Here is a 24,619-nt window from a genome sequence, read left to right as displayed (position 1 = left end):
CACACGGGTGTTCTCACCCCCTCTTGCCTGGGCCAACACGCACACCCTCTATCTGGACTCTGATCTCTTGCAACAACCTGTCGTAGCGTCACGCCCCCCCCCCCCCAACCACCACCAAAGATGTCCACACCCAGAGTCTTGGAACCTGCAGGTATGTGACCAGATACGGCAAAGGGGACTTTGCAGGAGTGACCAGGGCAAGGCCCGTGAATGGAGAGAGAATGCTGGGTTATCCCAGCGAGCCCAGTGGAACCAATCAGAGGAGCCCTCAGGATGGAAGAGGGAGGCAGGCCAGCGAGAGGTGCCTTATAGATAGAGGATGCCAAGAGCACAGGAAAGAGGTGGCCTCTAGAAGCTGCCACCGGCCCTGAGCGGACAGCTGGTGAGAAAATCGGCCCTACAGCCGCCAGGAACACAATCCTGCCAACACCCAGTGAGCACGGAAGCAGATCCTCACAGGGCTCCAGACAGGAAGGCAGCCCGCCGATGCCAGCCCGTGCTGGACATCAGACCCCCAGAACGGCGACATAATACATTTATGCTGGGTTTGTTTTTAAGATTTTATTTATTTTATTTATTTGAGAGAGCATGAGCAGGGGGAGAGAGGGAGGCAGGCTCCTCACTGAGCAGGGGGCCCAACACGGGGCTCGATCCCAGGACCCCAAGATCATGACCTGAGCAGAAGGCAGATGCTTCGCCGCCGAATGAGCCACCCAGGTGCCCCTATGCTGTTTTTTTGTTTTTTGTTTTTTTTTAAGATTTATTTATTTTTGAAAGAGGATGAGTGAGGTCAGGGGGCAGCAGAGAGAAACCATCCAAACAGACTCTGTGCTGAGAGCAGAGCCCAACCCAGGGCTCGATCTCATGAGCCCGAGATCACGACCTGAGCCAAAACCAAGAGTCAGACACTCCACCAACTGGGCCACCCACCCAGGCGCCCCGATATTTGGGTCTTAAGCTAGGTTTGTGGTGATTTGTTTCAGCAGCCACAGCAAACTAATACACCTTCCTTCATCTTTCAACCGGAGCCTCTTTCTAAAGCACAGATCCTAGCTCTTCGCCTCATGGTGCCTTCCGGACCCTCCGCAGAGGAGGAGAGGGCAGCTTTAGACGGCACTGCCCACTACTCAGGACCCTCACCCGGCACCAGCAATCCTGGTGATTGCAGGGAAGGTGCACTTTGATCATGTTGCTGCAGGTCTGTCCCTCTCCCCAGCAGGTAGGGGGTCCAGGGGGGCGGGTGTGAGACCACCGCAGCCCCTTTCTGCACCTTTAATCTCAAGGCCAGCAGAGCAGCAGGAGCATCTCCTGTCTGGGGCGTTCATCACTGACCGATCGATCTCCAGCAGCTGCCTCTGCCCTGAGAGCAGGTGTCAACTGGGTTAAGAGATCAGAGACACGACTGGGTTACTTCTGCCGAGCTGCATGAAATGGCACGTGAGCAGCGTCTCAGAAACCCCACGTCCTTCACGGCGGCCCTACGGGCCTGGCTGGACTCGCTCTATCCCGAACCAGGCGTCCGGTGTCGGCTACATGTGTCCCAGGCTTCGGGCTGGTTTTCCAGTTACATTGTCCAAAGTTTTAGGGCGAGCGGGAGGGTGTTAACACCTGGCAGGTGTGACATGAAGTCACACTCATCCTCCTGAACTCTCAGAAAGGACGTGCTAGCGGGGAGGCCGGGGAGGGCTGGCCCTCAGAAGGAGGCCAGGTAGATAGGTGCCCAGTGGCTCAGTGGTTGAGCATCTGCCTTTGGCTCAGGGCGTGACCCCGGGATCCTGGGATCGAGTCCCGCATCGGGCTCCCTGCATGGAGCCTGCTTCTCCCTCTGCCTGGGTCTCTGCCTCTCTGTGCATCTCTCATGAATGAAATATATAAAATCTTAAAGAAAAAAAAAAAAGAAAGAAAGAAAGAATGAGAAAAAGGCCATGTAGGGAGCCAGAAAATCTTGTTTGCTCCAGTTATTCAAAACCACGTCTGTGTAAGAAAAGCATACGGGATATCATCCTCCCTTGTGGTTGAGGGAGCTGTACGACTTGGGCTCATCCCCCAAATTAGTAGCCAAGCCCCGGGACGGAGGGGAGGAAACACGGGGTTGAATCAGCAGTGACCCCTCAAACAGACCCAGAAATTCACAACAGTCACACGGTTATCTGATGCTTCGGGCATCCAGAAATTCCACGAATACGCCTCTTACGGTGATCACATATGACTCTATATAATTACTAGATAGATCGTTATTAATATTCTGTAAAATATACACAAGCACACCTCGGAGAGGCTGCAGGTCTGCTTCCAGGCCACTGCAATATAGCAAGTACCACAATAAAGCAAGCCAAGTACATTTTTTGGCTTCCCCGGTGCATATAAGTTATATTTAGGGGCACCTGGGTGGCTCAGCGGCTCAGCGTCTGCCTTTGGCTCAGATTGTGACCCCAGGGTCCCGGGATCGAGTCCCACATCGGGCTCCCTGGAGGGAGCCTGCTTCTCCCTCTGCCTGTGTCTCTGCCTCTCTCTCTCTGGGTCTCTCGTGAATAAATAAATAAATAAAATCTTTAAGAAAAAAAAAACGGTGACCATCACGTGAGCTTTCAGCGGGTCGTCATCACTGACCACAGATCACCGTGACAAATATAATAAGGAAAAAGGAGGATATGCACCTGGATCACCGCAATGTGACACAGAGACTCAGCACGCAAAGGCAGCTGGAGTGGCGCCCGCAGATGTGCTCTTAAAAAAAAGCCTCATCTCCAAAGTGAAGTGAGACAAGGTGTGCCGGTAGGAGTCTCTTATTACCGTAATAGGAAGTGTGTTATGAAAAATACGATAGTAATACTCATCTTTTAGGCTTATAAAACGTAGTATGAGTCTTCCAAGGTTGACTTTCTCCAAAAACTAAAAAGCGTTAACACGACCCCTGGCCCCTAGGCTGGTCTCCCACTGCGGGGGACTGCTGGGGCCTGGCACGAGGTCCCAAGACAGAACCCCGTCCTCGCCTCCGATGCCACGCACCTTACTCTGCCTGCCGGCAACACCCCTGGTCTGTTTGAACACCTTGAAACATACCGTATCTCCTGATTTTGGTAAACGGGCAACCTCTGAGTTCCCTATGCGCACCCATATGTAGCCGTATGCATATACGTAGGTGTGGGCGTGTATGCATACGTGTGTGGAAGCGTACACAGTACGTGCACGTGCATAACACGTAACACACCACACACCACGCACACTTTGTCTCCTACAGATACAGCATAATACAGAAGGTCACAGGTGGAAAATTATGAAATAAACCATTAGCGAGCGCGAAAGCAGGGGGAGTCCCGGCCCGCGATCACGCCAGGCTTGCCCTGCAGGTTGACGAGCACCGTCTGCGCAAACTCACCTGCAGATGAAATGGGGAGAGCCGCGCGCCATACAGCTGGCGCCCCGTGTCTTCGGGGGACGCGGGCCCCGCGCCGACCAGGAACTGAATGGCCTCGCCCACCACGTGACAAGACACGATCTGGATGGAGGAGGCACAAGGTATGAGAGAAGGAACGAAGAATTCATGCCGTCTACCCCCTTTGTTTCACTGCCCAAAACCACTGGGACCTTAATGGTCAGCCAGGACGAGACTTTAGCTGTTCCAAACTTGATAAACACCCAGATCCGCAGATCTTCTGGAAACAATGTTCCAAAGCTTGTCTCCCTCTGATGCATTTCTCAAGAGCGAAACTCTGTGTTGCCCCGATCTAGCTGTTATATTCTTTCCACATAGAGTTTTTCCAGGATACTAGGTTCTAGTTCTCCCCACCAGCAGATTTATTTTTTATTTTATTTTATTTATTCATGAGAGATACACAGAGAGAGGCAGAGACCCAGGCAGAGGAAGAAGCAGGCTCCATGCAGGGGGCCCGATGTGGGACTCGATCCCAGGACCCCAGGGTCATGCCCTGAGCCACCCAGGCATCCCCCAACCAGCGGATTTAAAATTCCCCAGATATGTCCACCTTCGTAGGGAGTGAGAGTCATTAGCATCTCCTCTCTCTAAAAATGAGCCTTAGAGGGACACCTGGGTGACTCAGTGGTTGAGCATCTGCCTTGGGCCCAGGGCGTGACCCCGGGGTCCTAGGATCGAGTCCTGTATCGGGTCCCCACAGGGAGCCTGCTTCTCCCTCTCCCTGTGTCTCTGCCGCTCTCTCTGTGTGTCTGTCATGAATAAATAAATAAAATCTTAAAAAAAAAAAAAGAGCCTTAGAAAAAAAACAAGTGATAGATTTTTATAAGCAAAAAAAAAAAAAAAAAATTAAAAATATATGCGGTAGCGGCAGCCTGGGTGGCTCAGTGGTTTAGCACCACCTTCAGCCCAGGGTGTGATCCTGGAGACCTAGGATCGAGCCCCACGTTGGGCTCCCTGAGTGGAGCCTGCTTCTCCCTCTGCCTGTGTCTGTGCCTCTCTGTGTCTCTCATGTATAAATAAATAAAATCTTTTAATAAATAAACAAATAAAATAAAAAATAAAGATATACACAGGACACAATAGGTTGTTTCTATCTATATAATTTTCAGCCCACTGCGGTTTCCGAAGATGTGGGGATAATTCAGAGAACATATAAAATATTAAAACATTTAGGAGATTACACAGCCTGAACAAAAATAGCATTATAAAGTGAGTTCGCTTAAGGACCTGTACGACCAAGGCAAGTAATTACACCAGGAATAAAACCAGACCATATTCCCGATAAAAATCACAAAGCGTTTTAGAGAGAGCTGTTGCCGAACAGAGGAATATCAAGTTTCTGCCACAGAATCCGTCTGCAGGAGAGCATCTTGCAGAATGAGGGGTCACCCCTGCCCTGGCAGGATGCCGAGCAAGCCCCCAGGGACGACAACGAGCCAGGTGCCAGGTGCCAGGTGCGCTCAGGCTGGAAGGGTACTAAGGGGGTGGGGCTGGCGGGCGGCCAGCAGGTGGCCAGTGTGCCTGGCCAGAGCCAAGTCATCATGAGGCGAAGCCTAAGACAGAAGGGACCCCCCGGGGAACACTGCCGGCTGTCACTTGGGTAGGAAAAGAACATTCTTTAATTCTCTGGTGGATTTATCAGAATCTAAAATAAAAGACCAAGTGGAAAGATTATCCAAATAGTTCCTTTGTCGGGCCTGCCATTCCTCCAAGTTCAGGCTAGGACATCTGCCCCTTCCTCTTTCTCATCCCCAGCTAACTCCTTCCTCCCCGCCCCCAACGGCCCCGCGGCCGGAGCCTCTGCACCCCGGGCCCATCTGCACACCCGCCACCCCTGGGAAGACCTGACCCAGATGCTGCGGATCCCCCAGCACGGGGTGGGGGGGGCAGGGTCCGTTCCCAGCGCCCACCGTGGGATGCCTCACTGGCACAGAAGGAGAAAAAGCGTCGCCTTCTCTGCACACCGGCAGACACTGCACCACGCTGGCCTCACCCGTCCTGGCAAGGGCGCTCGCAGAAGCCTGAGCTACGTGCGTGCGTTTACGTATCTTCATGTTATTGCCTTTCCCGGGTTCACAAAAGGTCGGAACAAAAACAAAACAAAAAAAAGTTTGTATAAGAAATGTCGTCTATTCATTTTAAAAATAAATGCTCCATAAACAACCCTTTCTGGAGGAACATATTTTCGTGCCAGACGAGCTACAAACACAAACGACAGGACACGGAGAACGTTCGCTGTCCAAGGCTCGGCGGCGCAGGCCCGAGTGAAGCAGCGGAGGATGACCCCTTTAGTTCTGGTTCGTCTTCGGAACCTTCCCTGCTGAGCTAATCAATTTTTACCAATAAAATCCCACGGCTTCAAAAAAAAAAAAAAAAAATCCCACGGCTTCAGCAGTGTTCCTGAGCAAGGGGGAGTTGGTTGTCCTTTACATCGAGCTCCACAAAAAGCTTCCCTCCTACCCCACCCCTGGAATGTGCAGTTAGACTAAGCACTTGACTAAGAGCAAATAAACAAACAAGCAGATTTTGACTTAAAAGACTTTAAAACTTGTAGAACCCGAGACTCCCGAAGGTCACAACTCCCGTTCAAGTCACATCGAGAAAGTCTAAGTGCAACAGTAAAAACGGAGCATCTATGGGTCCCAATGTCCTCTCCCCGAGACCCGCTGGAGGGTCTTCCCGGCCCTAGGGGTCCCGACCCCCTACATAAAGCCTGTCACACAGACCACCTGTTCCTTGGTCTCCTGCAGCACTCGGCAGGAAAGGTTAACTACCACCTGCCCTAACGTTACAGCGCGGCCCAATGAAACCCTGCCAACGCTGTTGCTGGGAGCCCCACTGGAGGGATGACGACCGGGGGCCCAATCCTCGTCCAGGCTGGCCCCCGCCCTGGCCACCCTGGGAATAATAATGCTTCATCTGCCAAATGGACAAGAACAAAATGGAAAGGCTTTAAAAATAAGTAATCTTCTTTTAGTGCATTAAGGTGTTATCCACGAGGGAGATTAAATTCTCTCAACCCTGGTAAATGGTGGCGAGCCGTCACCACCACACAGGGGACCCCCTCCTAGGGCAGCAGAGGCACCCGATGCAAGGCTCAGCAGACCCTTTCCGCTCGCCCGCCTTCCCCAGGGGCTGCCATCGGCCTAAGTATGATGAACGGATAGAGACCCTAATCTTGACCCAGAGTCACCCCCCTTCCAAAACACACCTGTTTATGAGGGTCCCTTGCGAGGTTTTCCAGTGAGCCCCTCAGAGCATCCCGATCACACTGAGCTGGTGAAGTAGGGCTACTCAATCCTCAGTGCTCGGGCTCCCTGCTGATCTACTCTGATACCGAGGCCGGATTTTTAAAGTCAAGCAGAAACAGCATCTAGTATCTGCAGTAGGACTGAGCGCTTCTCCGAGAAGAGACGTGAACGTGTGGCCCCAGGGCAGGACCCCACAAAGCCAGCATCTGGGAGCATAAGAAGGGGCTCCCATGAAGACAGCCAGCCATGAACCCACCTGCTTTATGCACTTTCTTCCAAAGTGAGCAGACAAGTCTGCAGCTACATAACCCATTTCAAAATCGTGCCAACAGAAAGCTGAACTGTGTGTATTCCCCTCCTCTCTACAGAAGAGAGCGTTTATGGAGAATGGACGTCATGGAGTAAGGGCCCCTAAGGTGGAGACCTGGCCCACACCCTCGCCCTCGGATCAAGAGAGAAGGCCAGGAGGGAAGCATCATGGGAATGCGAAGACAAGCACCCGCCACCGTCACCGTAACCTGCGCAGGCAGATCAGTGAGGGGTGGGGGAGGCCTCATTCACCTTCCTGTGCTTTCTCCAGCTTCAAGACCAAAGCTCAAATAGTCACATATTTATGCAAATAGGTCTTATCTTGAAACAGTTTTCCTTTGTTTAGACCTGGGGGCAAAGAAGGCCAGGCCTAGGGAGTCCTGAATTTCGCTAATGGTCGCCAGAGAAAGGCCTGTAATATCTTCAAATCTCACTGCATTTCCACGTTCCTTTTCGAGTCAGCTTCTCATAGGGCTGCCTCGGCTCCTTCTCCTCTTGGAACACTCCAGAGACCTGGAAATAATTTAATTACTCCTGTCCCCAAAAGAACTAGGAACGCAGCCATGAAAATGCATCTAAAGGGCTGATGTCACTGAATCGCTCTCACTCTAACCAAGCTTTATAACAGTCCTGGAGAAAGAAGTCCAAAACGAAAGGGCAGGAAAGCCCCCTTCTTCAAAGCTCCCAACGCTGCTATCTAGACTCAGCCTCTGTAAATATTCTTGCAGACAGCGCCAAGCTGATGTAAACGATTGTGTCTACTCTGGAGTAGAGGCTCAGTTTTTTTTTTAAGATTTTATTTATTGTCTGTGTAGAGGGCATGAGCAGGGGGAGGGCCAGAGGGAGAGAGAGAATCTCCAGCAGACTCCGTGATGAGCACGGAGCCTGACGTGGGGCTCGGTCTCATGACCCTGAGATCATGACCTGAGCCAGAATCAAGAGTCGGAAGCTTAACCGACGGAGCCACCCAGGCGCCCCGAGACTCCATTTAAAAGGTAAAATCCATTACACCTAATTATGATCAGAACATCTATGAAGTTAATCCTGTTTGCACAGGGAAAGATGAAAACTACGGGAAGCAAGGTGGGTCGATGCTCTACTTTATCGCATCGAGAGGTTTGCCGTGGACCACGCGGGCTCTGACGTTCCATTCCAGCAACACCCCCCAGCCATCCTCTTTCCAGGACATTTTAAAATGAACAATAAGGGGCACCCAGGTGGCTCAGCGGTTGAGCATCTGCCTTTGGCTCAGGTCATGACCCCGGGGTCCTGGGATCGAGTCCTGCATCGGGCTCCCAGAGGGAGCCTGCTTCTCCCTCTGCCTGTGTGTGTGTGTGCGTGTGTCTTTCTCTCTCTCTCTCATGAATAAATAAAATCTTTTTTAAAAATGTAAAATAAAAAAATAAAATGAACAGTAAGACTTCCCAGTACTATCACCCTCCCAGGAGTATGGTTATCAGGGAATGTGGATTACTGAGGGCACTCCTGGCTTAAAAATCTGTTTGTGAACATGCCATTCTCTTTCATCAACTCCATGTATGAAAAGACATACACATGCCATCCCCTCTGGAATGAAGGCAGGAGGGAACTGGGTGTTTCCCTGTTAGTGCTCCCCGTCTGGGGCTGGGTCACTGTCACGCCTACCCCGAATGCGACTGCTCAATAGTCCAACACAGACAAAACTCCAGCTTGTCTGTGGGTCCTCTACCCTGTCTTCTCCAGGCGAAGTCAGGCTGCACCCCGGGGATGACTCAGCCCCAGAACTCAGCACAGCAACCCAAACAGGTTGGAGTTCCAGGGAGGCACGGCTCCCATCCCACGGTGGCATCCACGCTGGGTCTCAGAGGGCAGGGCGCCTCCAATGAGACATCTCCATAGCTGCCTTCGGAAAGACCCAGGACAAAACAATTTCACAACCTGTTAGCATTTTAGCATAAATACCAGGCTAATGTGACACCTGGAATTTCAAGTCATGCAAAGCAAAAAAAAAAAAAAAAAAATCAACCATACTTCCTATTTGCCAGACAACCCAGAATCAAGCCACCTCTGCAAACCAAGGCGTGGGTGGGGGGACCCCGAGGTCTGGACAGAGCACAGGGGATGCCAGACACTCACAGGCTGTTAACCAGCCTTAGTTAGAAAAAAAAAAAAAAGATACAGTACACGTTGCACACCCAGTATCAGCGGCGGGGTTCCCCGACCCCCGCAGATTCTGGGGGAGATTCCATGCAATCACATCGGAGTTTGGTTGGTTGCTGTGGTTCTACAGAAGCAAAGGTGGGTTCGTGTCTCTGGTGCTCTGTCCTCTTCCCCTGTTGTGTCTTTCACCGTCGGGCGGAGGTGGGAGCACAGGCGATAAAATGGTAGAAATGTGACGAGGAATCGGAGCGCTGACGATGGTGTCACAGGGGTCAGCTTGTCTCCGGAGGCCGACTGGGTTCCACTCTAGCCTCTACCACTTTGTAGCTCTTAGCCACCTGGGCCAATGACCGAGCCTCCGTTCACCTCAGTTTCTTCCTCTGTACAACGGGCGTGATACTGGATCCAGCAGAGGAATATGAGCAGCAGCGACAAGAAAGGGACAGGGCCCGTGGCTGCTCGCACCTGACAGCCTCAGGACCCTCGTTCTCCCCACCAGGCGGCCAGGGAGGGAAGCACCCTCTGCAGACGCCCAACCTTCGGCTCAGAGACAGACGGAAGTGCCCAAACAAGCCCAGATCCAGCCAGCGTCTCCCTGGCTTCGGAGCTGGGCCTTTCTCCGCGCTGGGTGGGTTATTACGTCTATGTAAACGCGTAACCTAAGGACGATCATTATACCATTAGAAGCCTCCACTTAGTTACGAATGGCACCGCAGACAGAGATAATGAATGCTTTTCCCAGGACACCTGGCCTCACCCCAAGAAAGCCAACATCACTCCTAGTCTCCAAAGACTGCTTCCAGCGCCAAGTGGGACCCTTGTTTTCCGCGCAGGCCTTCCCAATAAACACCGTGTCGCCCAGAGAGACACCGCGCTCCCTAAGGGCCAGGCACGCGTGGCTTTCTCGGTGGGTGCCTGTCGCAGCACGACTCCCAAACCCCGGTTCATCCTCCGTGAGTCCCCACATGGCCCTCGTACGACCTCCGGCCTCCACGGAATCGCTTCTGATGAGTCCACGGACATGCCGCGGAAGAGCCGTTGTGACATCCCGCGGGACAAGAGCTGGCTCGCAGGCCACTTGCGATGTAGAAATAAAGGTTTTCCTTTTCTGGGTCAGACAGACATTCTGGAGCTAACCTCTCCCAGGACGGGTGGAAAGAGAACGTAGGTAGAAACTCGTTGGCTCTTGTGTAAGAGGGTAATTACAGTCTGGGAGAAATAAATCTATTCAGAGCATGTTGAGACTGGACGAGAAGGCAGAGGGGCCCCTGGAGGAGAGTGTAAAGGTGATGCCTTCGGTGCAGAGTGCCCCGCCGGGACGGCCTGGGTCCTGCCTCCCGCCCACGCCAGCTGCGCCCGCCTGCAGCGAGCCAAGTGATGGGGACGCTTCCAGTCACCGCCAGGAGAGATGCCCCCCCAAGGCCAGCACAGGCGCCCTGTGGGAAAACCCACGACCCACAACACCTGCAGGGCTTGCCGTCAGGGATAAACGTCTGGGCTTCTTCCCAGATAAATAATAAATAAATAAAATCTAAAAAACCCTGAACAATGGGGTCCGGAGAGCTTCCGGGTCGGTGTGCACGAGGACGTGCTGGGAGGGTGGCGTGCCCGCAGCTCAGGGCCCCTCCCCTACACCTCGCCTCTCTCCCCTCTGGCTCTTCTTGAGTTGTTTCCCATATTACGAGCCATTTATAGGAAGTAAACTGTTTTCCTGAGTTTAATGAGCAAACTCAAAGCTGAGGCGGGGTGGGGATCCCCTGACTCTGCGACTGCTTGGCCATAAGTACGAGGGACTGGCATCTGAAGGGGGCAGTCGCATGGGGCTGCGCCCTTAGCCTGCGGGGCCTGGCTGACCCTAGGGGGTCAGTGAGAGGATGGAATTGAGTTACTGAGCACCCATGGGTGTCCAGAGAGTCGGTTATGGCGTGGAAGAGAAAGCCGACAGTGTCAGCATCAGAGCACGACAAGTCACGCTGCTCTGGCCAGCCAAGCCTGGGCAGGGCGTGCGCTCAGCACCCATCACGGGCTCTGCGAGGCGCCCCATGCTGCTTCCGGCCACGCAAGTCCTCATACCCCATGTAGGACACGGGGGCGGGAGGTGCCGATGAACCAGATCTCTGCCAAGGCGTTGCTTTGTCATATGGGAGTCTTCAGGCTCTGCAGGAAAAAGTCAAGGACGGGGCACCCAGGGGGAAGGGCAGGCCCGGCTCTATCCCTTGGTGGCCCGCAGAGAGACTCAGGACCCCACGGGAAGCAGGGGGTCCCAGAGGGAGAACAGGACCCCCGCTCCCATCCAGATGGCCAAAGACGGGATTATGTACTCCACGCCCGTGGTCCAGGCTGGACGTGTCCCTGTCACTGGCTCAGGTGCCATCCACACGTCCCTTGTCAGGGCTGAGTCAGGGAGATGAGAAAGATACAGGCTGATCGTATGGAATGAGCCGAGAAAGGGGAGGGTGACTCCCTGGAAACGACGCATCTGTATTTCTTTCCGACCTTGGTTTGCAGGCCCCATGTGGGTGGCATTATCGACCTCCCTCCTCGAGAACTCTGCGGAGCACAGAAAAAGCATGATGGGGTGGACGGAGGGTTCAAGATGCCTGAAACCCCGATGTGGGGGTAGAGGTTGGGGAGGGGGTAGATCCTAAATGAAGGAGGGTGACTCGGTTGCTGGAAGCGTCCTGCCCAATGCAGCGGTCCGAGAACACGAGGGCCTGGAGCCGTAGGAGAGGCCGTGGCTTGTCCCCATCTTCCGCTGACGCACAGGTGTTAAGAAACCTCCCTCCGGGGACACGTTGCAGGAGAAACTCTGGCTCGATGCCTCCCCAGAACGGCGCCCGCAACCGTGCCATGGTCAGCCAAGATGCTGGGCCCACGGCCTCGGCGGCGACCTCCGCCAAGTTCCCAGGAGCCCAACAGCAGGCAGATCCCATCAGCGGGGCCGCCCACCGGGAGGGGGTGCACGGGCCGCAGGCTGGAAGGCCACCGTGGCACTCAGCCCCCCACCCGGACCCACTCGGGGAGGCCGGGGCATGACACCCGACTGGCCGCCGGCCTGCCCCAAGGACAGCTCAACCCACAGCCGTGACAAGGCCATGACGCGCTCCCGTGTCCTCATTTGGCCAAGAAAACCCAACACGTAAGAGTCAAGCACTCTGAAGAAACTCGTAAAATGAAACAAGATCCCGAGTGTGCGTTGCCACTTACCTGCAGGAGGTAGGCAGCTTCCGAGAACACGCTGCGGGCAGCGGGCAGGGGAAGAAGGACGAGGGGGGCGGGCGGCTACGCTGCATTTAGCTTTTTTTTTTTTTTTTAATTTATTTATTTATGATAGTCACAGAGAGAGAGATAGGGAGAGAGAGAGAGAGAGAGAGAGGTAGAGACACAGGCAGAGGGAGAAGCAGGCTCCATGCACCAGGAGCCCGATGTGGGATTCGATCCCGGGTCTCCAGGATCGCGCCCTGGGCCAAAGGCAGGCGCTAAACCGCTGCGCCACCCAGGGATCCCCTGCATTTAGCTTTTTAATGAGCATGCACCATTTCTGCGATGGTCTTAAAATAAACACAGGTAGGGGCACCTGGGTGGTTCCGCCGGTGGGACGCCCGGCTCTTGATTTCAGCTCAGGTCAGGATCTCAGGGTCGTGGGTTGGAGCCCCACATGGGGCTCTGCGCTCAGCACGGAGTCTGCTTGAGATTTTCTCTCTCCCCCTCTGCCCCCCGACCCCACCCCCGTGCTCTTTCTCTCGCTCACTCATGCACGCACGCTCTCTCTCTCTCAAATAAATTAATTAATCTTTAAAATATAAGAAAGATCTTAAAAAGATAAATAAACACAGCTTCACCATCCCCTTTCTAAACTTGCTTTTCTGGCAACTAAACATCAAGGCCTCTAAAAATGGCCAAGTGCTAAGTCTGCCTCCCAGCGTCCCCTCTAGGCCTCGGGGCCAGCCCTGGGCGCTCTGCGCCTCCTCCCCTGGGGCGCTGTCAAAGGGACTCGGTCCCCATCTGCCAGTAACAGAGAGGATGCCCGCGGCCCCCAGCCAGCTGCCCCCAGCACCCTCCCACCCACCACCACCGCCCTGTTTCACAAAAGCACTGGGCACCTGCTTGCTGGCCCAGCCCCTTCCAGCCCTCGTGGGACATTCTGGTCTCGACATCCTGCATCGCTGCTGTCAGCTTCCTTTCGTACCCCAATATCTTCTAAAGACTTCCCCATGCTCGTCACAGGGATAATATAGCAGGTGACTCCTCCGGCATTGGCAAGGGGTGGGGGGACAGGAGCGTCCTCCGAGGCTGCCGGGGAGCAGCGCTCTGGTGACGGATCCTGGAATACCTGGTCATACCTGCCACCTGTTAGCCCCGGGTGCACCCCCGATCGACTCCCCTGCTTGCGCTTGAGGTCACGCAGCAGGTAGCACACCTGCCACCTGGCAGCCCCAGGTGCACCCCTGATCGACTCTCCTGCTTGCACCTGCAGAGTCAGGGAGGGGAGGCCACCACGCAAGTTCACTGCAGCTTCGCATTATGGTGGGAGAGAGCAGATGACTCCATTATCCGTCAGTGGAAGATGAAGAGACAGGCCCTGGTCCGCCCAGAGCCCTGAACTGTAGTGAAGCGAACGAAGCAGAGCCGCAACCTGTCCTCCAGCGGGGACAGGAGCAGAATCCCGGGGCCGGGGTTGTGGGGCTGACAATCCCTCCCCCTCCAGCAGGGCCCACACACTGTGCCCCACTGTCTGCTCAACGGCACACGTGAGACCTGGCAGTAAAACGTAGAAGCAAGGGCAAGCCTGGTATTTCAGAGGAAGTTTCTTAGGTTTTTTTTTTTTTTTACAGATACTTTTCATTTATTTTTTTTTATTTTTATTTTTTATTTATTCATGATAGAGAGAGAGAGGCAGAGACACAGGCAGAGGGAGAAACAGGCTCCATCCATGCCAGGAGCCCGACATGGGACTTGATCCCAGGACTCTAGGACCACACCCTGGGCCAAAGGCAGGCACCAAAACACTGAGCCACCCAGGGATCCCCAATACTTTTCATTAAAAAAAAAAGTCTTGGGAAGCCCCAGTGGCGCAGCGGTTTAGCGCCTGCCTTTGGCCCAGGGCGCGATCCTGGAGACCTGGGATCGAATCCCACGTCAGGCTCCCGGTGCATGGAGCCTGCCTCCCCCTCTGCTTGTGTCTCTGCCTCTCTCTCTCTCTCTCTCTCTCTCTCTCTGTGTGTCTCTATGAATAAATAAATAAAAACTTTAAAAAAAATAAAAAAATTTTTAAAACAATCTTTTAAATTATTTATGGAAAAATAAATAAATAAAAAATAAAATAAAATAAATTATTTATGGCATTTGACCAGTCTAATAAGTCATTTCAGCCCAGGAGCAACCCCTGACTGTAAAATGAACTCTACGTAGCGTCCAGATGGCTCAAAACTAGGTGTCATACGTACACATGTACAGATACATACACACAAATGTAAGCATTTTATTGAGATGTGATTCACGTAGCATTTAATTTGCCCATTTAAACTGTACAGTTCGGGCCACCTGGGGGGCCTAGTCGGTGAAGCATCTGCCTTCGGCTCAGGTCATGATCCCAGGGTCCTTGGATCCAGTCCCACATCAAGCTCCCTGCTCAGTGGGGTGTCTGCTTCTCCGACCCTCCTCCCTGCTTGTTCTCTCTCTCTCTGTCTCAAATAAATTAGTAAAATCTTTCTAAAAAAATAAACTGTAAAATTAAATGGTTTTTCCTTTAAGATTCATTTATTTACCTAAGAGAGAGAGAGAGAATGAGAGTGAACAGAGGGAGGGACAGAGGGAAAGAATCTCCAGCAGACTCCCTGCTGAGCATGGAGACCGACATGGGGCTCGATTCCAGGACCCTGAGATCATGACCTGAGCTGAAATCAAGAGTCAGATGCTTAACCGACCGTCCGAGCCACCCAGGCGCCCCCAATTCAATGGCTTTTAACATATTTTGCAGACTTGTCCTACACCACTGCCATCACTTTGAGGCCATTATCATCACCCCACAAAGCCACCCTGTACCCAGGGGCAGTCACTCTGCATTCCACCTCCCATCCCCAATGCCCGGCGACCCCGAACCTTCTTCCCATCTCTAAGGATCCAGCCATCCTGGGTAGGCCACGTAAATGAAGCCATTTGAGACATGCCTTCTGTGACTAGCCGCTCCCACTCCGCACTGTGTCTCCAAGGCCCGTGCATGTGGCAGGTACCAGAACCCCCTTCCTTTTTCAAGGCTAAATAATAGTCCACCGTACGGCGCTACCATGTTTCATTTACCCATTTGTCAGGTGATAGATCAAACTTTCTTTTTTTTAAGGTTCTTAAGGTGCCCATATTTTCAATAATCTGAAAACCAAATAACTTCCCTCCCCCACTCCCACACCACCCCAGCTCTAAGTTTGCTCCCTTGGCAGGGAAAGCTCCGTGGCGGGCGACCATGCTCCAGCTCACCTTCTCATGGGCTGACCTGGCCACACTGGAGACTTGCTGCACCGCCAGCTCCAGGGGCTGCTGCAGCGGGTCCTCCTGGAAAGACAGGAGCAGCGGGCCCTGGAACAGAAGGAGAGGCACGATGAGAGCAGGTCAGCACGGGGCAGCCCTCCTCCACCGTCGTATACTCCCCACAAAGCTCTGCAAACCCGGGCACAGGTAACCTGACTCCTTCCAGTTAAATCTCCTAAACAGCAGCCGTGGGCAGCTATCGCTAAGTCCACGCGCCCGAGGACCTGCTCGCGGGAGAATGTGCTCGGCGCTGGCGTCAGTTACCAGAGCGGGATGGGGGGCAAGAAGCACAGTGACAAAACCAGAGATGGGGCGATGGAGATGGCAAGGGGGTTCTGAATGCTCACGTGTTCAGGAAAGAGCAGGGTGCTGGGTGGCTCTGCAGGTCCAGCACACTATCTGGCCAAGGGTTCGAGGGCTCTGTCCTCCGCTTCCTTTGCCAAAAGCTGGTGCTCTCTCTGATTTTAGAGAATCACCTCTCCCCGCCTCACATGGGGACACCCCTTCTCCTCTCCCACCACCCAAGTGGTGAGGGGGCAGGAACCCCCAGGGGCCAGCCACCTCTCCCGGGAATTTGAGATTCCTGAGCTAAAAATGAACCAGCCTGCTGGCTATGCCCAAGGAGCGGGTTCCCGAGACCCTGCTTCTTGGACCTTTGGGGCTGCTGGGCTCCTGCCCTCTCTCCAGAGTCTCCCAGTTCAGCTCTGCCTTCAGCTCTGTGCCCCCACCCACACCCCACGAGTAAACTCTTCCATGGCTTGTCCACCGTGTGCATCTCGGTTCTTGCAACCAAAATTCTCCAAATGAGGGAGGTGCAATTAAATTAACAGGAACACCAGGCAACAAGGCTGATGTCTAATAAAAGAATAAACCAGGGCTAAAGCTGGGATAGTCAACCAAGCCTTGGCCTTTTTACTTTTATTCTAAGATTTTTTATTTTAGTTATTCATGGAGACCCAGAGAGAGGCAGAGACACAGGCAGAGGGAGAAGCAGGCTCTCTGTGGGGAGCCCGATGCGGGACTCGATCCCAGGACCCCGGGGTCACGCCCTGAGCCGGAGGCGGACGCTCAACCGCTGAGCCACCCAGAGGCCCCTCAGCCTTTTTAAAAGTAAGTTCTGGTGGGAGGCCAAACGCTTACGCCGACAACACAGCCCTGGGATAAAACCCTTCCTGATGCTGTAAGAAGTGCCTCACAGTCTTGTAAGCTCCGACTGGGTGGTCAAAAAACATATATTCAATCTCACAACTTCCCACCATATGTCATCTGTGTCAGACTCTCCACTGGAGCGAGCTGTTTGCAACCACGAACCACGATCGAGGGCAGAGGAATAAAATGGTACCAAATGGCACCAAAGGTCTTCTGGCAAGGGCGGCGCAAATGAGCGAGCAGTGAAGTTATCCTGGGACTATTTCTTAAGACCTCCAGATGACCACGAGTGAACCTAAAGACCCAGAACGTTCTCACTTAGGCGCTTCCAACCCCGCCCTGCTTTAGCGACATCGATCTCACCCCCTACAAGTCATCAGGGGAGAATGAGATCTACTTCTCAACAGCGATGAAGTCACCCGGCTGCTCCGCAGACATTCTCCGCGGCTGGAGCCTGATTGGGTCCGGGTGAGGGCTGGGGTGGCCGGGCCGGCAGGCTGAGAGCACCCTGAGCCCGGAAGGGGTGGTCGTGGCCACCTATGCTACAGGTGCAGCACCCTGGGGCCCCGGGATCCGTGGATGCAGCCCACACCCTTCCAACCTCTGCCACCTTCTGGACTGAAACCCAGAAAAGATTCTGCTGGGAAATGTCATGTCAAGGGGCACGCTCACAAAGGAAACCAATTACTGAGTTAAAATAAAGACCCAGGGGTTCCCTTTCCCTTCCAAAGGGCCCAATCCTTGGGTTGCAGGAAGCCCAGCGTGCAGTGGGAGACGACCCCGAGCTCCCGCACCGCTCACGACTCTGGCCCTGTGCAGACGCCACCCCACTCGGGCTAGAGCAGGACTTTTCGTTCACGGGGAAGAAAGTGACACGCAGGAGTCCCCAGGAAAACAAGCAGGAAAGCGCAAGGAGGACTGGCCCCACGCGAGGTGAAAACACGCCACAGAACCTGCGCAGCTCAGGGGACGCCTGGGGGGCTCAGCGGTTGAGCGCCTACCTTTGGCCCAGGTCATGATCCCGGAGTCCCGGGATCGAGTCCCACATCGGGCTCCCTGCATGGGGCCTGCTTCTCCCTCTGCCTGTGTCTCTGCCTCTCTCTCTCTGCATCTCTCATGAATAAATAAATAAAATCTTCTAAAAGAACAAGGAAAAGAACCTGCGCAGCTCAAACTGTGGGGTGGGTGCAGGTGCATGAAGGCGCCGACGGCCCAGTGCACCAGAACAGCGTGTCCAGAGCACCCCCGAACGCACGTAGAAACTTCGTGTATGACAAACACGGCGTCCCAAATCATGGGTTAAAAAAAAAAAAAAGGATTAAAAAAAAACAAAAAAATCAGGATGTGGGAGGAACCCCAACGGAGTACACACGCTAAGGAACGAAGCTAACCGCATTACCGATGGATGCCATCATCCCCCCCGCGCCCCAAAGGGGTGGGAAAACACAGATCTAGCCCAAGGAACTGTGGGGGGGCAACATCCTGACGGCACAGAGGCGTAACCTGGTCAGAACGTGTGTCTCTCGCGGGGGTGCGGGTTAGTAACGCAGAGACCACTTTATCTGTACGTGAGACACAACCAAATAAGCAAACCTGTTAGAGGCAGGAAGGCCAGACGCCTCCCTCTGGGAGAGGACGGACACAGGTGAGAAAAGGAGTTGACACCGAGCTCCGCTGTTGAACTGGAAGTGGACGTATCAGCACAGACACACCGAGGGGACAGAACCACGGACTCACGCTCACTTCCTAGCTCTGCCCACTCCAGGGGTCTAGAAGCCAGGAGAGCCCAGCAGCAATGAGCACGTCCGATGCCCAGGCCTCGGCTTCTAAACCCTCCTCCAACAGAGGCATCATCGGCGCTGCTTGGAGAAGGGGCTGAACCCAGGGCTGGGAGAGCGGAAGATTAAAAAAAAAAAAAAAAGAAAATTACAAGATGAGTCTAGAACAAATATGCTGTGAATCATGAAGAATGGAAGCGCTACGTCGATACACGCTTGTGCGTCTCGATGGCAAAACGCGAGAGGCCAACACGAGAGCAGTTCGGGCCACAGAGGCAGCAGCCACGGCGTCGGATTAGAAGCCGGAGGATAAAATAAAGATCTGTCAGGCCACACGGACGGACGCAAGTCACCGAGTCCGTGGAGGAGAGGCGGCCGCTCGTTGTCGCAGGGGAACTGCAGTGAGTCCACGGAGACGAAGGGGAGGAGCAGAGAACCGTCACCCAGACGCGCGGCTGATGCCGAACCGGGGAGCAGGAGGTCGAGGAGTAACAGCCTCGGAGTGGCTCCTGCCCAGCACCAGGGGGCGACGAGGGTGGCTCCCCGAGGTTACCTGCTCAGCACCAAGGGGGTGACGACAGGGTGGCTCCCCAAGGTTACCTGCCCAACACCAAGGGGGCGACGACGGGGTGGCTTCCCGAGGTTACCTGCTCAGCACCAAGGGGGTGACGACAGGGTGGCTCCCCAAGGTTACCTGCCCAACACCAAGGGGGCGACGACGGGGTGGCTTCCCGAGGTTACCTGCTCAGCACCAAGGGGGCGACGACGGGGTGGCTCCCCGAGGTTACCTGCTCAGCACCAAGGGGGCGACGACGGGGTGGCTCCCCAAGGTTACTTGCCCAACACCAAGGGGGTGACGACAGGGTGGCTCCCCGAGGTTACCTGCCCAACACCAAGGGGGCAACGACGGGGTGGCTTCCCGAGGTTACCTGCTCAGCACCAAGGGGGTGACGACAGGGTGGCTCCCCGAGGTTACCTGCTCAGCACCAAGGGGGCGACGACGGGGTGGCTCCCCGAGGTTACCTGCCCAGCACCAGGGGGCGACGACGGGGTGGCTCCCCGAGGTTACCTGCTCAGCACCAAGGGGGCGACGACGGGGTGGCTCCCCGAGGTTACCTGCCCAGCACCAGGGGGCGACGACGGGGTGGCTCCCCGAGGTTACCTGCTCAGCACCAAGGGGGCGACGACGGGGTGGCTTCCCGAGATTACCTGCCCAGCACCAAGGGGGTGACGACAGGGTGGCTCCCCGAGGTTACCTGCTCAGCACCAAGGGGGTGACGAGGGGGTGGCTCCCCGAGGTTACCTGCTCAGCACCAAGGGGGTGACGAGGGGGTGGCTCCCCAAGGTTACCTGCTCAGCACCAAGGGGACGACGACAGAAGAAGAGGCGCACAGTGCAGGGAAGAAACCCGGGCAGGAACCGCCCGCGCCAAGGGATCAAGGCCAATGCCCCGGCGCTAAGTCCCCTGATGTCACAGACCCACGATCCAGGACATTTAATAGGGGCACATCACTTCCGGGGTTTGGCGAACCTCATCCCAGGCCCGCGAAAGCACCACATTGAGGGACGTTTGGCAAAAATAATAACCATCGATTCCCGGCCCCTCGCTCGGAGTGGTCAAGGTGGGGACAAACAAGACTGCGGAACCCTTACAGACTGCGAGGCGGGGGGAGAAGGCGTGGCTCAGTGCCATGTGGCACCTGACGGGATTCTGGAACAATGCGAGGATAATGAAAGGATGCGGTAGACGGGCTGCAATTCCAGTAGGGCCTCCAGTTCGGGGCTCTGTGCCAGCGGTAATTTCCTCCATGTCACATTATTAGTATCACGGCACCAAGGAATTAGGGTAACATTGTGCCAATGTTAACTTCTGGGTTCTGATGGTGCAAGGTGGTTATGTAAGGCCGGGTGAGGAATAGATGGGAACTCTGAATTCTTTTTGCAACTTTTCTATGTATCTAAAAGCAGGAAAAAAATTAAAAGTTTTTTTTTAAGTTTTTTTTTTTTTTTAAGATTTTATTTATTTATTCATCACAGATACACACAGAGAGGGAGAGGCAGAGACACAGGCAGAGGGAGAAGCAGGCTCCATGCAGGGAGCCCGACGTGGGACTCGATCCTGGGTCTCCGGGATTGTGCCCTGGGCCGAAGGCAGGCGCTAAACCGCTGAGCCACCCAGGGATCCCAAGTTTTTGTTTTTGTTTTTTCTTTAAAGGGAGACTTTACAAGATAACAGGCCACCCTCGCTGGCTATTTGCTAGACACCTCACACAGAACCGCACCCCACCCGGAGAGGGATCTGTTTTCCAGGCTGAGCCCACAGCCGCCCGCCTTTACAGACGAGGCACAGAGAGGGCACCGGGCTGGCCCTGAGGTCACACAGCCCCAGAGCTGCCTTCCAGCTCCCTCCGAGCCGCTCAAGGAGCCCCCCCACACCCCCCCCCCAGCAACCCACGACCTGGCCGATGGGAATGGAAGTTAGCTTTGGCTGCCTTTTAGTTGACGTTAACACTACACCCACTCTTCCTTCTCCTCAATTCCTGTCTCTTTGGGAGAATGGGCGAGGGCAAAGAACAGCCGGAACTGGCGCCTATTCCCGGGTTTCATATTGACAATTTGCAAAGTCATCAGTGCGCCTCCTTTACTGTTGATTCTTCCGAAGTGAAAAACAAAGCACATTAAACAGCTTGTTTTGCCCGGGCTTGGCCGGCTCCCAAGCAGGGGAAGGCCTGCGTCCAGACGGGGTGAAGCACGTCGCCACGGTTCCTCCCCCGCCAGAGACAGGTTTCTGCTGGGGCCTGTCATTCATCGACCCCCACCCACACCCCCACCCGCAGCCACCACCCGCTCCCAGCCAGCCCTGGAGCCAGCCTTGTGCAGGGCACCGAGGTGGCTGTGTCTGCACACACGGGGCTCCGGGCTGCCTCACCATCCCCGGAGCTCACAGGGTGCAGGGGACAAGAGCAGGTGGCCCGGGTGGGGGCGGGGACAGCATCCTCTCAGAAGGGGAGGATCGGGGACCTGAGCGCCCAGACCTGCAGGTTCACACAAGTTCAAGAAGGAGAAAGGTTAATGAAGTGCTCAAGAGGAAAGCAACGACCCATGGGAGGCCCCACACGGGAGAGAACCCCGAATGTCTGAGCAGCCCAACGGCGACGAGTTAGGTCCATGGCCCGGGCCCAAAGTCACCTTCACGGTCTCCCCAGCCCAGCTGGCCGCCTACGCTGTGGCCACAGACGCCGCTCAAGGAGTTCAGATTTGTGTGAGCGCCACTCAAAGCTCGTGGGGAAATCGGAAAGCTGTAAAGTCCTGTCGCTTTGTTTACTTTTTAAAATGTCAAAGCTCATATACGAGTCAGAGCTATTAATAACACGTTGTAAGTTCACGCGGCGGCGTCTTTTTTATTTTTTTAGTTAACACAAAGACCACAAATTGTCCCACAGACTCAGTCATTTGCATGGAGAACATTCTTCCGGAAAAAAAAAAAAAAATCCTCAGGCAAACGACTAAAGCAACAAACGGCTTGGGTGACCCTCCTAACTCAGGGCCCTCAGCCAAGCTGGGCGGGCCCGTTTCTAGACAAGTCCACAACACCAGCCACAGGACATGGCCCTCGCTCGGGAACCACTGCTCCCCACGTGTGGTCCAGCGGCGGCAGCAGCAGCAGCCTTGGGAGGCAGGGCCACCCTGGCTTCCAGAGCCGCTGGGGGGGGGGGTTGGGGGTGCGCACCACCACGGCTGGGGTCCCTGATGAGCACCACAAACCACCCTGTGAACGTTCACAGGAGCACAGGGGGTCTGGAGGGAAAACCTCTGCTGCTGCCTTTGGATAACGGGGTATTAGTTTCCAGTCTGGTGACTGAGCCGGCTTCCTGTGCTCCGTGACTGAACTGTCACCAGATCAACGGGAATCCGGTGTTGGCGGCACCAGAGAGGACACGTGTCGCTGGTTGGGGTGGGGGGGGGCTGACCGGCGGCTGGCGCAGGGACAGGTGTGCCTCTGTGGGCTCCTCACTGGGGAGAAGCGACCTGGGGAGCCTGTGGAAACCTACGGCGTCTGCACTGGGGGTGGGTGGGGAGCACGCAGACTTTCTCGAAGCTCTCGGGGCAGCTCGCCTGTGCTCCCTAGGCACCTGGCGTCTGTCAGACCAGCTGGCGCAGCAGCGAGGGCTTGCCCCCGTGTCCCCCCCAAGTCACCATCCTGCCTGATTTACAAATGCTTCTGGAGCGAGGGCTGGAATGCCAGAGGCCCGTCTGCCACGGTCGCTGGTGGTCCAGGGTGCAAGGAGAGGGAGGCCGCAGGTTCCCCATCGGCCCTCGGCTGCCGGGATACGAGCCCCATGGTTAGGGCAGCAGGTGAAACAACATCGCCCTTTCACCCTTTGCATCTGTGCCTCAATTAAGGGAGCATTTGGGTCGCCACGTCGAACTTGCTGCCCATGGCGGAATGTGACAACAGATGAGGGCGGGCCACACGGACCCCTGCCCAGGAGCCAGGGCAGCCCAGGCAAGCCTCCGCAGCAGACAGGAGGCGCTCTGCTACCAGAGTTTAGGGTCCCTTCCAGTTTTTTTTTTTTTTTAAAGATTTCATCCATTCATTCATGAGAGACATACAGAGAGGCAGAGACACAGGCAGAGGGAGAAGCAGGCTCCCTGCGAGGACTCGATCCCAGGACCCCGGGACTATGCCCTGAGCCAAAGGCAGACGCTCAACCGCTGAGCCACCCAGGCGTCCCCCTCTTTCCAGGCTTAAAATTCAAAACTGGAGCAGAGCTTCAATTGGGAGGAGCTCCTGCCTCCATCCACAGGGAATCCCATCTGCGTGGAAGGTGCCAGGCTCGATTAACTCCCATCCAGCGCGTCCTCGAGCCCCAGGGACGGGCCGAGAAGTGGTCTCCCTCGGCAGGCAGGGGTGGAAGAGCGCCACTAAGCTGTTGCTCTCCAGAGGCCAGTGGGCTGGGAGTGTCAACCCCTATTCGGGGATTAGTGGGAATGGAGCCGGAGGAGGACTCGGAGAAACTCCCGCAGGCAGGTCAGGACACCCACTCCGGCAACACCAGTTCCTGCTCCCCCAGGCCGCCGTCTATGCAGCAAGAGAGGTGGCCCGAGACAGGGCAGGGTATGACAAGTCACTTACCCAGATCCTATCTGTCTGCCAAGCCTGTCATTTGGATTCAAATCAAGCAACACTTACTTGCAGGCATCGGGGAGGGCAGAGGGACACCACACACACACACACACACACACACACACACACACACACACACAAAACCAATCCACCCCTGACAACACAATCACAACCAACCCACGTCTTCGCAAAACCACCAGAGAAGACTCGGCACAATTTCGTCTTGAGCTCGGTGCCTGTCACTTCCAGGCAGGAGCCTGGAAAAACTGACTTCTAAGGCTCTGTCTGCAGTGCATGGCCAGTAGCAGGTGGAGAACAGAGAGCAGACAAGCCGAATCTTGGCCTCCCAGAACACAGAGCCCCTCCAGCTCCCACGCAAAAATGCAGGCGACTTGGGCAAAACCCTCAGGGCTTTTTTTTTTTTTTTTTTGGTGTTCTCCGCTTTACCGGACCGGCCAAAGACAAATTCCAGAGCAGAGCGCTCCTCCTTTCTTCCTCAACATGCCAGGCACGTGGGTAATCTGGAAGCATCATATCCTATTTCCCGAAGCCAATCGAGAAACATCAGGACACGAAGCAACACGATTTAAGCAGGACTATCCCAAATCTGCAGGAGGCAGGGTCAGGCCTCCGCACCAGAAGCTCCATCAGGAGGCCCACGGTGAGAAGTGAAGGGTTCTCATCATTCAGCCCACACGTGCTCAAATTCCAGGGAGACCTGGGACAAGGCTCCCACCTGTTCACACAACCAGCCCAAAGTAAACTCTGCCACAGAGCCCAGGCCTGTGATGCCAGGTCAGTTAGGGGGTTAAAGACAACAACTTCCTGGGGAAACAAATCTGTGTTTGCAGGCACCTGGGTGGCTCCGTGGTTGAGCGTCTGCCTTGGGCCAAGGCGTGACCCC

General features: G+C 54.9%; 1 protein-coding gene across 1 annotated transcript in view; it reads right to left on the bottom strand.

Annotated features, from left to right (window-relative positions):
• The window catches only part of C2CD2 (C2 calcium dependent domain containing 2), a 57,803-nt gene that overhangs the window by 30,856 nt on the left and 2,328 nt on the right, over window positions 1-24,619 (bottom strand). Inside the window, exons 2-3 of the mRNA XM_072739957.1 lie at window positions 15,610-15,708; window positions 3,380-3,499 (exon numbers count right to left, since the gene is read on the bottom strand). Of these exons, the coding sequence (XP_072596058.1) occupies window positions 3,380-3,499; window positions 15,610-15,708 (219 nt within the window). The remainder of the gene's footprint in view (window positions 1-3,379; window positions 3,500-15,609; window positions 15,709-24,619) is intronic.

The sequence above is a fragment of the Vulpes vulpes genome, chromosome 15 (assembly GCF_048418805.1).
Source record: "Vulpes vulpes isolate BD-2025 chromosome 15, VulVul3, whole genome shotgun sequence".
Taxonomy (NCBI): Eukaryota; Metazoa; Chordata; class Mammalia; order Carnivora; family Canidae; genus Vulpes; species Vulpes vulpes.
This window is presented reverse-complemented; position numbering and strand designations above follow the sequence as displayed.